We start from the raw sequence: 15,167 nt of genomic DNA, 5'->3' as shown, positions 1-15,167 counted from the left end.
TGTGACCAATCAGTGCTCAATACATCCTCTACTGCTAAAGTACATTCTCTGGATACTTCTAGTACTTAGCAGCTTAGGTACCTACTACATGCGTTATGTTTTCTACTTTCAAATTCAAACTCTTTATGCCTACATAAACTTTACAATCTTTCTAACTCATAATATCTAACAAAAAATATTCATATTGATCAACCTACAATACTATTATGTGATGACTAAATTGAAAACGCACCCTTATCTCGTCAGTGCGTGCGGACCCACGCAACCAGGCATGTATGTAGATAATGGCCCGTAGGATGTCTAGGATAAAGATCGCCGAACCCGATTGCAACATTTCCATGGTCCATTACGTCGTGGCGGGGAGAAACAAAAACACTTCCCCGAACAACTTCATTCATCGTCGCCACTCACCTCTCTCGACTCATGACTTGACTTAGTCATCCACGTTGTCGACTTGGTCAAGAGCTATTATCATGAAGCGGTCCGAGCCTAGCTTCGGTCGCGATGACAAAATGACGAATGAGCATACACCGTTAATCACCACCGTTACCGTCGGTGAAGTCCGTCGGAGATACCCTCATCAGACCCTCCGCCGATTCTGTACCATAGCTTTGACTTCCTCACTCGTTGCTCTCTTTGTTACATTTCTCTTTACCGTCGTCTTCGCCCCATCACATAGCACTCACCGCGGATGGCCCGGACATCACCATAACCACATTACCTACGAAGAGCTTCAAAGCATCCTCCTAGACACTCCAAGCTCAGATAAGGCCACCGAGTGGAGCAAGTACTACACAGCCGGTGCGCATTTGGCCGGGAAAAACTTATCTCAGGTAAGATATATACCTACTCATAACTTAACATGAGAATATAAGAATATCAAAATATCAAAAGAACGTAATTTCTCATCACTATAATATAGGCAGAATGGACGCGAGATCGCTGGAACGAGTGGGGAATCAAATCAGATATTGTCGCATATGAGACCTACTTAAACTACCCGGTTGATCACCGACTTGCTCTTCTGGAGAAGTCAAAATCAGACTCTACCGATGCTGGAGTTTGGAAAGTTGCTTTTGAAGCTACTTTAGAAGAGGACGTGCTCGATGAGGACCCAACTACACAGCTGGAGGAAAGCATTCCGACATTCCACGGCTACTCTGCAAGTGGTAATGTCACTGGCTCTTTCGTGTATGTAAACTATGGAACTTTCTGGGATTTTGAGGATCTCGTCAAAGCCAACATCAGCCTCGAAGGCAAGATCGCTATTGCTCGTTATGGTGGTATCTTCCGAGGGTTGAAGGTCAAGCGAGCTCAAGACCTTGGTATGATCGGCGTCGTTCTCTTCAGTGACCCCGGAGATGATGGTAAAATCACCGAGGCCAATGGGTACGAGGCGTATCCGAACGGCCCTGCACGACATCCCAGTAGCGTCCAGCGAGGGAGTGTCCAATTTCTCAGTGTCGCGCCAGGCGACCCAACAACGCCTGGCTACCCTTCAAAACCGGGAGTGCCACGAGCCTCGGTCGATGGATCCATTCCGAGCATCCCATCTTTACCGATTTCTTACGTCGAAGCCCTGCCAATATTAAAGGCTCTCAATGGACTTGGTCCAAAAGCTAAAGATTTCGGCGAATACTGGACCAGGAATGCCGGCCTCGAATATAAAGGAGTCGAGTACAACATTGGGCCCTCGCCTGACAACGTAGTGCTTAACCTTTATAACGAACAAGAGTACACCATCACTCCCCAGTGGGACGTCATCGGTATTATCAATGGTACAATTCCCGACGAGGTAATTGTAGTGGGTAATCACCGTGATGCGTGGATCGCTGGCGGCGCAGGTGACCCCAACAGCGGTTCTGCCGTTATTAATGAGGCTATTCGCAGCTTCGGTCAAGCTCTAGAAAAGGGATGGAAACCACTACGAACCATCGTCTTCGCTAGCTGGGATGGCGAAGAGTACGGATTGGTGGGAAGCACCGAATGGGTCGAAGAATACTTACCATGGTTATCTGTCACTAACGTCGCTTACATTAATGTTGATGTTGGGGTACGCAGTCCAGTCTTCGAGGCCAATGCCGCTCCGCTGCTGCACAAGCTCATATATGATGTGACTGCATTAGGTAAGACTTTATCCGATATATAAGAAGCGCCATACTAACAATTCGCAGTGCAATCGCCCAACCAAACTGTCAAGGGGCAGACAGTTCGTGATTTGTGGGATGGGTACATCGGTACGATGGGAAGCGGTAGTGACTTTACGGCCTTCCAAGATTATGCAGGCGTGCCTAGTCTCGATATGAACTTCGGTGGGCAAACCGACGACTCACCAATCTATCATTATCATAGCAACTATGATAGCTTCCATTGGATGTCAGAATTTGGCGACCCTGGATTTGTATATCACAGGACTATGGCTCAAATCCTTGGTCTTGCTATCGCAAAAATAGCCGAGACGCCGCTCATTTCCCTGAACGCAACCGACTATGCGGATGCTCTCAAGGGATACGTTGAGAAGGCCGAAGCAAGGCTAGAATCCTCCCAGGCAGGATTATCTACTGAGGAGGAAATCTTCGAGTTCAGAGCGCGCGGTGTCAGCACCGAGGTTAAGGGTGATCAAGAGGCTTTCAAGGTGTCGCTGAATCTCCTATACCAGGCCGTCGACGAGTTCAAGCAGGCGGCGATCGCCCTCGACGCTAAATCGGACGAACTAGCCGAAAAAGTAAGCGAGGACATCCCCTGGTGGAAATGGATCAGCAAGCTGAAGCTATTCCACGAAATTCGTTTCGTCAACACCAAGTACAAGAACATCGAGCGGGCTTTCTTATATCCAAAAGGATTAGACGAGAGACCCTGGTTCAAACACGTTGTATTTGCACCTGGGATCTGGACCGGTTATGCGGGTGCTGTATTCCCTGGGCTTGTGGAGAGTATCGACAGCCAGGATTTCGAGAATGCGCAGAAATGGGTTTACATCATCGAAGATCGCATCAAGACTGCTACAGAGACAATTCGGTGATCCCAAACGTGAAAATAGGATATATATTTAGTTTTGGACTTGGGGTATTTGCGGCGCAGTTACTATACTATATTCATGGTCTTCACGAAACAAAGACCAAAGTTGCCTAGGTAGTTAAGATCGACGAGCGGAATTTACCGCCCTTAGCTGATGTAGATTGGAACTGGACGCTCAGGTGGTGTCAATATATTTACTTTACATCATCGTTTTCGAAAATCACCCCAAGCTAAATCCTCAAAGCTTGATTTTACCTCTCAAGTGGCTTGGGGGTTTCCTATTCAAGAAACGACTTGTAAAATCTGACATGATCCTCCAATATCCTCCAGTATCCTCCACATACTAAGTTTAGCACACCCTCAATCCCGCCTCCTGGGATGTGCAAGGTTTAGCAATTAGCTACGATGATTGGCTATTAGATTTCAGCTCTGTAGCGTCGTGCTATTCACAGTAAAGATATGACACCATTGCCATTGACGATGGATGGAAGCGATGTCAAGGTATGGTTATTCTAACATGCTCACATTAATGAGGTGATCGTCATGGCTGTGCTTGGGAAGATGTCGGTTAAGGCTTTGGACTGTCGTCTGCAGAAGTATCGTCTCAAGTATAAAATCTGTAGAATCCGCGACGACAGAGAAGATGAAATGCTCCTATCTCAGGCTCAGACTTGAATTCAAGTGTCAACCACGCCTACACCTAAATCAATAAATCGACTTCGATTATAATTCCAAATTTTACTTATAAGTCACCGTCACCGTCGTCATCACCATCATGTAGTGAGTTAAACCATGCAAGTCTCGGGACTTGATATGAATTTACTTAGTTAACAAGTTTTATCTCTACAGCACCAACACCATCACCTTCATCGGCATCGCCACAGCCTTCTTTGGCACCCAAGTCTTGGGCAGGTCTTGCCATCTCGAGACCACGGCATACCACCGACAGAACAGCGCCTGCGGCTCCGGCAGCTGCATTGCCGGAGATACCTTGTAAGTTCATCGATCCACCGTAACACCATCTACTAGGTACCTATCTACCTAGGCAAGTCCTATATAAGACTCACTAATCATTAACTCGATGAAATAGCGGCGGTAGCGGCGTGTTTAAAATCGACGGCAAGATCGAATGGAACGGAAAGGGCGCCAACTACGATAAGCTGAGCAATGGCAAAGGTGTCGATGTTGATGCTGGTGGTGTCAAATTCCACATCGACCCGCTCGGCATCCCAGACGCCCGGGACAAGCCCAGTTGCAAGGTCCACATCGGCAGCTACACCAACCTCGGCATTGGAAAGACGAAGAACATCGGCCTGCCTGGTGTTGTGGGTAGGGACTTTGACTGCACTCATGACTGGAACTGTTGAACCAACGACGGTTCTCGATAGCGTACCTACGGTCGTTTGAGAGGACACCTACCAGACAGACGTTGTATACCTATACAATAGGCTCGATGTGATCAGGGTTTTTTGCTTGTATATAGCTCTTTGAAGTTTGATGTATATTATTGTCGATAAATGGATTTTGTTGAAATCCGGACTTTCCCCACGAGATGTCCGGAGCTTTATAAAACTCCACCTACTGCCTACTACCTACGAAGTAGAAATTCGACTGATATATCTAGTATTCTCTTAAGACTTACACCTCACACCATAATCGATGGTCTTACATATTGGTTAGATGTTACTATTTTATTATGAATTTTATATTAGTAGGATCTCTAGAGAGTATCACGGAAAGTCATACTAGAGGAATGATTCGCATCATTCTTAGCGTGTGCTATTATCCCGTTATCCCATCCACTGAATATTAGAATGTTTCCCGTAACTGAATTATTCTGTGCCGTCGACCAGCATACCCCCTAATTACCGAAAACCGGGGAAAATGGAAGAGGATGTGGCTATGCAGATGTTGGCAGCCGGGGTTTGGTCTGAGAGTAGATCTTTATTCGACAACTCAAAAGACAATCCATGAAACTCATTTAACGGCTTCCAAAGAATCTTCCATGCCTACTCCGTATTGCCGCGTACGCAACGAATTAAATATCACAATGGCGCCGCAAACCTCGTACGCTGAGTCCAATCCCTCTTCTGGCGATTGGCGATTGACTCCAGGCGACAATCCGGGGTAGTCATTTGAAAGACGCCTGGTTTCCATTCATGATGCAGTGGTTACTTAAATTCGCAGCCGGAGCGCTTCTAGCTGTCTCAACCGTTGTCGCAACGTCCGACGGAACAGCATCGCCAAGAACCGCGAATAGAAGATATATAGAAGAACGAAATGGGGTACATTACAACGTCTTCGAACATGTTGCCACGCGATCCAAGTTATCATTCGTCAAGAACTCGGGAATATGTGAAACCACGCCAGGCGTCAACCAGTATTCGGGATATCTCACGGTGGGCGAGAATATGAACATGTGGTTTTGGTAGGTCGACCTAAGTACCCAGTATATAGGTTGAGACCTCGGGCTCATGATACTGACATATGGCTCGCAAGGTTCTTCGAAGCTCGCGAGAATCCTCAAAAGGCTCCCTTGGTGGCATATTTAGACGGCGGCCCGGGCGCTGCTTCAGAGTATGGGCTCTTCACGCAAATTGGACCTTGCCACTTTGTCAATAACGAGACAACACCGTCATTGAACCCATATGCCTTCAACAACTATGCCAACATGCTCTATATTGATCAACCCATAGGCGTGGGCTTCTCATATGGAAACGAGACCACCAGTTCCACCAAAGAAGCAGCTCCTCTAGTATGGAACTTCCTCCAGCTGAATATGAAAATCGAGATTTCGGCGTCGTCACCGAATCGTACGGAGGCCATTATTTACCCGAATTCACACGTTATATTTTGGAGCAGAATGATGCGGTTATTCGAGGAGATCTCCAAGGCGAAGAAATCCGTATGGTGGGTGTAGCCATTCACAACGGATGGTTCGACGCCGCAATCCAAGAAAAGTCCAACATCGAGTACATGTACAATAACTCGTACAGGCAAATCATCAATGAGTCATTCCATGACGAACTCTTGGACAAGTACAACACGACTGTCAAACCTGCGCTGGACCTTTGCCATACCAGCGGTACGAATGCCAATTGCTTTGCCGCTTATACGTCGTACTCGAATACGATCGAGTTCCCGATACTAGCTGTTTTCAGAGAGAAATCTTCTAACGGGTATTATCTGGGTGACATCCGTGAGCCGTATTCGAGACCCCCTTCGACACATGTCGAGTATCTGCAAAGATCAGATATCCAGAGAGCTATTGGAGCGAAGGCAAACTATACGGATCAAGCAGGGGAGATTGGGTTCTACTATTCTGGTGATGGTATAGTTCCTCTCTTTCTCTTTTCTCTCTTCGCTAGGACAAATATCCTATGTGAGATAATGCATGAAATATTAACGAAAACGACAGATGCGCGCTCATTCATACCTCAGCTCTCGGATATTGTACAAGCTGGCATCAAGGTCCTCATCTGGACTGGTGACGCCGACTACGTCTCGAATTGGTACGGTACACTTGACGTGGCACATGCCGTCGAATGGTCCGGAAAAGACGAGTTCGCGACCAAGACGCTAGAGCCGTACACCCTCAATGGGGTAGAGAAGGGAACGTTTAAATCTGTAGATAACTTCACCTTCATGCGTATATACGAGGCAGGACATAACGTACCGTTCTATCGTAAGTTGTTCATAGATGAGACGTTCAACTTGGGAAGTAATCGCTAACTCGATGCAGAACCGGAAGCCTCGTTACAGATTTTCAGGCAATTCATGGAGACGGGTAATGTGAATCCTACATGAGGCTTCGGCTCATGAATCTGCCTAGATTGACATTCTGCCTGACGTCTGTAGAATATGATATGACATAGTGCCTATTCACAGTGTACCTAAATATATGTTTACTGTCCCAGCAGCCGTCTGCCTACCATTGGTTGCCTTCCCCTTTACTCGCCTCCCTGTATACAGTTGTAGATAATGCGTGTAGTTTCCTCCCGTCTAATAGGCCGCAGTTTGCTAGGCAGATAGGTCATATCATGACTTTGCCTAGTACCCCGCTGGTTGCCTACATAATTGTCTTCCTTCATTGGATGATAACTCAGCCCTACCAGCTTACCCTGGTCTGACTGCATATGCCGGACAGGCAACTAGTCCGCGCGATCGCCTCATCAATGGCCGTGAAAGTGACACGGAGCTACCGACTAAACTATAAGATGGTTGTGGGCTTCGTCCTTTTGCTTCTATAGGTAATCAATCTCTTATTCTCCAACCTTCCTCTTTTCATAATACACATTTTATCTCATTCCAAATTTACTTCTATACCAGTCACATTCTGCAACAATATGGATGATACCAGCTCCACTGCCAGTTTCGAAGAGATTGGCCCCTCTATCAAACCCTTCGAACCAAGCTCCGAGTTCAGTGACGAAGACAAGAACGTCCGAAAATTGAGAGCTCTCGTTGAAAAATCGGTCATCAACGACGGTACGTCTGGTGGGCTTGCCGAGGATGAAGTCCCAGACGTCTGCTATGTTCTTCAATACAAAGGGTGGGGTGGTAAGCTGATTGATGGTTAGTTGACCCTATTGACCCTGTTTCCAACCTACTTCCTTGATATATTGCTAATATAATCCTAGTGCGTCGTAGCCACGAGCCCATCAAGGTCCAGTTAGATGAGATGAACGAGGAGGTTTCGTCTTCGACAAAGAAGCCAATCCTCGAGATCGTAACTAAAGTCTCAACTACCGTCATCCAACAGAAACAACCTGGCCGCCGCCCTCCCCTTCCACAGCATCCTAGATGGAATCCTAGATTTGACTATAACGGATTTGATGACTTCTCCTATCAAGGGGGTCCTCCTCGGAGACCTGGAGGCATCGATGAGTCCACGATGAAGGTTGCCAAGGTAGAAACAACATGCATGGTGATCAACTCGACCCACCTCATCAATGCCCTCAAGGCCGTGGTCGGATACTATCCTTCCGTATCCTTCATCGGGGAGACCCTCACGATCAATGCACCATATCATGTCCTAGTCCACCACAAAAATGATCTTGCTCTCTTCAAGGTAAACCAGCCGACGACTCACGACGTAGAGTATGCTTCTACGACTGCTAAGCACATTGACATACTTCTTGACTTCCTCGAGAAGACCCTTGGCGACCAGATCCGAGAGGAGGAGAAGCGGCACAACAGTTCTATCCCGTCGGCCACTTTCGATAAACTTGGGCTGATCTTCAAGCCTGGCGAAGTCATCTATGCCAAGCAGGATTACAAGTGGACTCCTTTCGTACTTTCAATTTTTACTGAGGGTTATACCAACAATCAAGGGGCCATCACCCCACACCATATCGTCTGCTGGAATATCTCCTATTCCGCGGAGAGGCTCTGCCGCACAATGCACTCGTTCTCCATTGACCCCTTTTCCGGCGAGGAGACCATTTCAAACTTATCAGTCATACCAGCCCGTTTCTTCAGAGGTATAGACTGGGATTTGGATCCCATGCAGGTCAAAGAAAGGCAGATTGAGCTCGGTAAGATGGTCTGGGAGCTTTCCGAGGGGCCGAGGTACATGTGCCACGATGGTAGCTTGGCCGACAGAGACCCAAATTTTAGCTGGTCTTATCCCGTCAGCGCAAATGGTTATATGAGCGGCCGTGTTATCGTTGATCAGGCCGGGTTTGCCCGGTATTCTCTCGATTGCCCCGGAGAAAACCACCGACGGGGACGCTCTCCACCACCGCCCAACCGACCTCCAATCGTCAAGGATACCCTTCCTTACCTCGCTCCCTGCTGCGGCTGCAGTGCCTGCAGCAAGGCCAACAAAAAAGATCATTTGAGTCCTTTCGCCGCGTTCGAAGACCTCGACCCGACCTTTCACGATGCGCCAGACCAGGATCTCTACTACATCGTCCTGAACAAAGTTGTCTCCGGCTTCATCCTTGGAGAGCGGCGCTGGGGCCACTTTAACGTCGAACATCTCCGAGAGGTCCAATTTGACAAGGATGCATTCAAGTATCTTGTGCTCGACAACGAGATCAAGCTCACAGTCCGGTCTCTCATTGGTAAATTCGCCAGCGAGAAAGGCCGGGTAGCCCCGTGGCCGAACGACTTCGTTCAGAACAAGGGCCAAGGCCGAATCTTCCTCCTTCACGGAAGCCCCGGCGTCGGAAAGACTTGCACGGCCGAGTGCGTGGCGGAGCTGACGAACCGGCCGCTCCTCTCGCTCACGAGCGGCGACCTAAGCACCAACTCGTACCAGGTGGAGAAAAACCTGGAATACTTCCTGCAGCTGGGCGAACGCTTTGGGGCCATGGTGCTTCTCGACGAGGCGGACGTGTACCTAGAGGCGCGGCGGGCCAAGGACATCGCGCGCAACGGGCTCGTGTCTATCTTCCTGCGCGCACTCGAGTACTACCGCGGCGTGCTATTCCTGACGACGAACCGCGTGCAGACGTTCGACTCAGCCTTCACGTCGAGAATCCACGTAGCCCTTCACTACCACTCGCTGACCGACACCGACCGCGAGAAGATCTGGATCAACAGCTTCGAGAGACTCGAGCGCGATAGCGGCGGCAAGGTGCATGTGGGCCTCGCGACGCGCGAGTACGCGTATGAGAGCCGTGACGTGAAGAGCCTGCGCTGGAACGGTCGTGAGATCCGTAACGCATTGCAGACGGCTGTCGCGCTGGCCGAGACAGAGGCCCTCGAGGATGGAATCGAGAAAGTCTCCGTCACTGACAAACACCTCAAAGCCGTGGTCAAGATGAGCCGCGGCTTTAAGAATTTCCTACGTAGCCAGAAGCTGAAGGGCGACGCCGAGGTTGAGGATGACGACGACGAGAACGAAGAGGAAATTGAGGATGGAAATTCATCTGATATATATGAATAGAGGTCTCATATGATATTATGACATGATTCCTATGTCCTAAAGGCGCCGACGGAACAAGGGGTAATGGAATGGAAACCAAAGTGTATTGGTTAATATAGGTAGTTAGTTGATATCCATGGATGAGATATGACTTCACGACGTCTTCATTCAGTCTTGCGCCTCCGTAGTAGAAGCAAACTGCCTACTTAGCACACTGTTTAGAACAGTTTGACGCCAATTATACTTCCCTATGCACTAAACTCTTCTCAGTAGTCGGTATGATGTACGGTTGTTTGCGGGTTGAAAGTAGGCAAAGGTAAGAGAGGTGATTTCAAGGTGTCATGGTCAACACCCTGTCGATTTAGTGCGTTTGGCGGAATGGAAAATGTGGGCCGTTCAATCGGCTAAATCCCGGGTAGAAACATAGAGTTATATAGCAAAATAAACTTACAATTTTTGCCTTCGGGCATTTGGTCAATTTGAAACGATACAGAGAAGATTAGCATGGCCCCTGCACTAAGGATGACACGCTCAATCAAAGAGAAGCAAACAATTTTTTCTTACTTTTTGCATAAGTTCGAACCACACACATGCCTTTTTTTTTTTTTTTTCTCATTATCGCATTTCTTTCCTCCTACTTTTTCGCAGCATCTTGACTCTTATTCAAAACGCATAAAAAGTAAAAGCCATTATTCCTTTTTTATAATAATTACCTACTTGGGTATTTATAAGACTTGGTTTATATTCTACGAGTCTATCGATGTATGTTCGATTTGCATGGTCATCTTGGCTGGATCTCCATATCATAAGTATGTCAAATGTTTCGTGATGATATAACTCTCAATGAATCTCGATCTACACTTAACTTATCTTAAAGCCATATTTTTTCACTTTTCTCTATATCACAGCTCATTTTCTTCCAACTTTCTTTACGCTCTACTTAACCCTTAACTACGATTCAAGCCTATTCCCATCAAAGACCAGAGCTAACAGCAGCATAGATTCCTAATTGTGCAAAGTAGCCAATAACAATACGCACAACGAAAGGTAGGAGCTCATGTTTCGTTAGGTAACCAGCACTATCATGGATCACGATCCCAGAAATGAAGATGTTATGGCTCTTTCTTCAGATGAGTCTAGGGAATTGATATCGAGAATAAAATAAAATAACTGAGTAAAAGAGATCTACGTAGCGGCCCCAATTCCTTGGGAGCCTTCCTTGCATCCGCTTGGCAATAGAAATATTAGCACTAACGCTCTCGAGTGCCAGAGCGACGGCACAGGTACATACCTATCTACCAGGTATTCATGCAATGAAAAGGGCTTTGAGAACATGGGATATCCTTATAATTCTTACTATACAAGACACACAGATATCGTAATCACGGCGGGTTCCCCTTTTCTGCGTCCTTAAGCTAACCGCACTCTCTTGAGATCTCCAGCGCTACGAAGTACTATGTCTGATCCTAGACCTGGCCTTAAACCCGGTCTTGTACCCAAGCTGATACGCGGATAGTCTGAGCACGAGCAAAAAAAAAGATTCTAGAACACCTACGCTTGACTTTGTTTCTGGTTCATACTACCGGGATCGCCATACAAGCTTCACTAGGGCTGCATGACACCTAGCCGCCTATGACTAATCAAACGAGACACGTAATGAGTAAAGCTCAGTGAAGATAAGGTTGATCTTAATAGAAGATTTTGATAACGACGATGAGAAGACCCAACAACATATTCTCATATCATACATTGAATTTTTAAGGATAACCCGGAATAGGGAGAAAGAATACCGGCGTTCTCCCCTTTTCATTAGTCTCAGATACATAGATCATACATCTTATCTCCACATCGACATGTAAAATCCTCTCTGTATCGTGTACATATTATTAAGTAGGTATCATAATTGGCCTCGCTTCCTAGAACGCTGTGCGATCTACCACCAGGTTAACCACATAAAACTTTTGCTTCACAAAATTGGCCAAACAAAAAACAGATAGCCAGCCACCCCTTTGAGTCTAATCGCAAATTTAAGCGTTCTCGCGCGCCGTCTTAGCACGAGCCTGTCGTCCCTTCTCGGACCATGGGAAGTGAAAGACGGGAATAATGAAGAATGAGTTGCTACGTTATAATTAGCCAAACGTCTTACGGCAAATACAGCATGTGGACACGAACCTAGAGTCGGCAATACCAGCAAAGGCATTGTACCAAGCCAAAAATGCGGCGATCAGACCGAAGCCACCGCCGGCCTGTTGAAGCTTCACGCCCGCGGAAGACGCACCGTTTGCCAAGGCGTAATCGGAGCAGGCCAGCATGAGGAAAGCGAGGTCAAGAGTAAAGAACAGCATGAAGAACATGACCGTCGATCGCAGAGTGCACAATAGCAGGAGGAACGTGAAGATGAACCAGCCCGTCAGGAAGAAACCGAGAACCGAGTGTGTCTCAGCCTCTCCGTACTTAGTAAGAACCTCGAAGCCCGGAGTCAGGACGATGGCGTAAGAGAGCCAGAAACCACCATAGGAGGACAGGGCAGTAGCACCGAAAGTGTTGCCCACAGCCATCTCCCTGTTGCAATTGGTTAGCCACCGTAAATTGTTCTTCTACCAGAGTACCACGGCTCCTAATCCTGAACACTTACCACATGCCGGCTAGTAGTTGGACAAGACCACCATAACCATAAGCCAGAGCCAAGGCGATGTTCGGCTTCGTGATATCTCGCGCGCCGCAGTTGATCAAGGATAGGACGAAGGTGGTCAGGGCGAAAGCAGAGAGGCCGAGTGGCGCAGGGTTGGCGAACTTCCGGTGCTCGATAGGCTTGTACAGGCCGGGCTGGAACTCACCACCGAAGGCAGGAAGTCGGGCATCCGGGCCGGAGTGTGCGTGATACAGCGGGTTGCCGCCATAGTCGTAGCGATGAGTGGTATCGACACCGTTGGTGTTCGCGCCTGTGGTAGTAGCACCAGGACTGATGTCCTTCTCGGCGGTAGGCACCGAGTGCAGTTCGGTTTCAGCCATTGCGATTACAGGCTATATTATCTATTACTCTTCCAAAAAGTGGGTTAGGTAATAGAGTGGTAGTCGTTGTATGGTTGGAGCGCCTGCTTCCCACTTGTGAGTTCCGAAGATTGTTGACAGCGACTAGAGAAAAAAAGAAAGAAAAGGAGAGCCGGGAATGGAATTGAGACGACTGGGGGAACTCGACGGTTTTATGTAAGTAAGACACTGGAAGAATATGGGATATTAATTAAGCCATGGGGATTTTCTCAGTAGATTCTGGGGGGAAATGGGGGTGTACGGAGAAATGATATGTGCTAGGTAATAGAATTGACTAGCTCTCATAGGCATTCAGGGTCTGCATAGCATGTACTATGTAGCATGTAGTACGCAGTGGAGAAGGACAAGGGTGAGGACAGAGGGAAGGACTAGGAAAGACAGGGGAGGAAGGAGATGCAGGGGGATGTAGGGAGAATATGGAAGTTACTCCACCTTCTCATCAAATCGTTACAAGCTTGGCTTTCCTCTTCTCTGGGGTCTCTCACACAAATGTCTGGTCACCGATTGGTAAGTTCCCCGGGGTAAAGCTACCCAAAAGCTACCCCAGTTCTGCCCAGCTGCCCAGTAAATTACATCACCCAGTCACCCCAACAGCTAAGACTACTAAAAGACGGGGTTGCATCAAACGATTTTACGTAGATGCAGATGATAGGTAATGTTGGTGAAAGTGTTTGTCCCGTACTTGATACGTATGTGTGTATGTTGCTTGGCTTACTCAACCGAAGCGAAGGAATATTTATTAATTCCATTATTGCCTAGTACAATACCTTACTAGGTAACTTATAAGAAAAGACCTGAATAGTAGTCAGAACCTAACTACGTAGCCGCTCAGTACTAGGTAGGCGGATTACGTGGGCCACGTTGTGGAAATTGAATACCTACCACATATGTAGGTACATAAATAAATACATTTACTCTATACTTCGTACAACTACTAGGTACAATGTCGTTCCGCTGTTCCGCTTCACCGGGAACCCTCTGTTCCATGTTGTGCAGGACGTTTGAATCAGGTGGCCCCGACGCTAAAAACGAGAATTCGGCATTCTAGAAGAAGTAGTGATCGCTTAGCGGACCGGTACATAGAGCTGAAGGCGCGACACTGGAGTTCAAGCCAGCAGCTGGTAGCTACATGCCTAACTCGGTAGGTGTAAGGTATGTAGGTACATATATGTAGGTATTGTACATAGAGGCTGTGTAGGCTGCTGCCCAGTGCAGCCAGTGGTGTTTTCGAGTGTCTCCAGGGCTAGTGCTAGTACTGATAGGGTACTAGGTAGTTAACACATAATCAATTGGATAGACCCGGACAAATGGTTTGAATTTCCGCGAATGTGGTTTGCTAACTCGAATACCTTACCCCTGCTAGGGTCTGGACAGAGCCTGGACTGCAGAAGTAGCGCTATATCTAGCGCCCTTTCCCTGCCGCCCCGGGGAAAAGGGACGGAGATCCAGTTCGTTTTAATTTCTGTCAAGTAATCCTTTTTAATCCGTCGAGAAGAGGCTCTTGGCATAATGTCTTGATGCCTCTAAAAGAAACAAATTATTGTTGTTTTAAATCCCCTACCTCTTGTCTCTTGTCTTTCAAGGGAAGAAAAGGGATCCAATAACTTGAAGTAAATGCATTGTACAGCAGAGATAGGGATGATAAGCCTATAAGGGCCGACTTCTACCAACACCAACAATACACGCACATCAAACGTGTATTGGTAGGTAGGAATGTATATTACAATATGTAAGCGAATCATATATGACATCCCACTAGATGAAATGGAGGGACGGTACGACACGATGTAACCCAGCAAAGTAACACGGTCATGATAAGTATAACGGGCTGCTGGTACCTGCGAGAGAGCCGCATACCTCTACATACGTTGTTTGGGAATTTGGAGTTTGGGGTTTGGGAGTGAGACTGGTTGCATGATGTTACAACTATTTGGCGATAATTTAGACTTAGCGATGATTCTCGTAGCCCTAGGAGATTGTCTTCGTGGCTGTCATATGGGTGTAAACGAAGATACCTGATTGATAGGCTGAAGATCCATGTAAATGTATCCATGGATGTATGCTGATGCTTACACGTACAGCATGAACGTTAGTGGTATCTAACATATGCATAATTCATACAACTTACGATTGGCTATATTGTTCCATGTCAGCGCCATCACACCCGAATATCCCTTTTTAAAATAAGAATGGCTTATTATTGTGTTTCAGTAGTAGTTAGTCC

The 15,167-nt window shown here is 47.2% G+C and overlaps 5 protein-coding genes across 5 annotated transcripts; 4 read left to right on the top strand and 1 right to left on the bottom strand.

Moving 5' to 3' along the window:
* The first annotated feature begins 115 nt into the window (after window positions 1-115).
* Window positions 116-3,308, top strand: GGS22DRAFT_172132 (Zn-dependent exopeptidase). The gene is made up of 3 exons (XM_047962705.1): window positions 116-833; window positions 923-2,126; window positions 2,175-3,308. Exons 1-3 carry the CDS (start codon window positions 474-476, stop codon window positions 3,020-3,022), a joined length of 2,412 nt encoding a protein of 803 aa, XP_047815261.1. The 5' UTR covers window positions 116-473; the 3' UTR covers window positions 3,023-3,308.
* Window positions 3,309-3,793: 485 nt separating this feature from the next.
* On the top strand, window positions 3,794-4,385 carry GGS22DRAFT_192057 (uncharacterized protein; the record flags this gene model as incomplete). Its single annotated transcript, XM_047965210.1, has 3 exons — window positions 3,794-3,798; window positions 3,868-4,011; window positions 4,109-4,385. The coding sequence occupies 3 exons, from the start codon at window positions 3,794-3,796 to the stop codon at window positions 4,383-4,385; spliced, it is 426 nt and encodes a 141-aa protein (XP_047815260.1).
* Window positions 4,386-5,180: 795 nt separating this feature from the next.
* GGS22DRAFT_181596 (putative carboxypeptidase S1) lies at window positions 5,181-6,825 on the top strand (the record flags this gene model as incomplete). Its single annotated transcript, XM_047963879.1, has 5 exons — window positions 5,181-5,446; window positions 5,518-5,747; window positions 5,792-6,349; window positions 6,437-6,703; window positions 6,761-6,825. 5 exons carry the CDS (start codon window positions 5,181-5,183, stop codon window positions 6,823-6,825), a joined length of 1,386 nt encoding a protein of 461 aa, XP_047815259.1.
* A 434-nt stretch (window positions 6,826-7,259) lies between these two features.
* GGS22DRAFT_57816 (P-loop containing nucleoside triphosphate hydrolase protein) lies at window positions 7,260-10,022 on the top strand. The gene is made up of 2 exons (XM_047967458.1): window positions 7,260-7,593; window positions 7,659-10,022. Exons 1-2 carry the CDS (start codon window positions 7,365-7,367, stop codon window positions 9,911-9,913), a joined length of 2,484 nt encoding a protein of 827 aa, XP_047815258.1. The 5' UTR covers window positions 7,260-7,364; the 3' UTR covers window positions 9,914-10,022.
* A 1,547-nt stretch (window positions 10,023-11,569) lies between these two features.
* On the bottom strand, window positions 11,570-13,282 carry GGS22DRAFT_172121 (GPR1/FUN34/yaaH family-domain-containing protein). Its single transcript, XM_047962704.1, has 3 exons — window positions 12,528-13,282; window positions 12,065-12,454; window positions 11,570-12,010 (listed from the first exon to the last, which is right to left on the bottom strand). The coding sequence occupies exons 1-3, from the start codon at window positions 12,902-12,904 to the stop codon at window positions 11,920-11,922; spliced, it is 858 nt and encodes a 285-aa protein (XP_047815257.1). The 5' UTR covers window positions 12,905-13,282; the 3' UTR covers window positions 11,570-11,919.
* Window positions 13,283-15,167: the final 1,885 nt, after the last annotated feature.

This window comes from Annulohypoxylon maeteangense, assembly GCF_022496945.1.
Source record: "Annulohypoxylon maeteangense strain CBS 123835 unplaced genomic scaffold GGS22scaffold_19, whole genome shotgun sequence".
NCBI lineage: Eukaryota > Fungi > Ascomycota > Sordariomycetes > Xylariales > Hypoxylaceae > Annulohypoxylon > Annulohypoxylon maeteangense.
The sequence above is the reverse complement of the archived record's forward strand: the minus strand, read 5'-3'. Positions and strand labels throughout refer to the sequence as shown.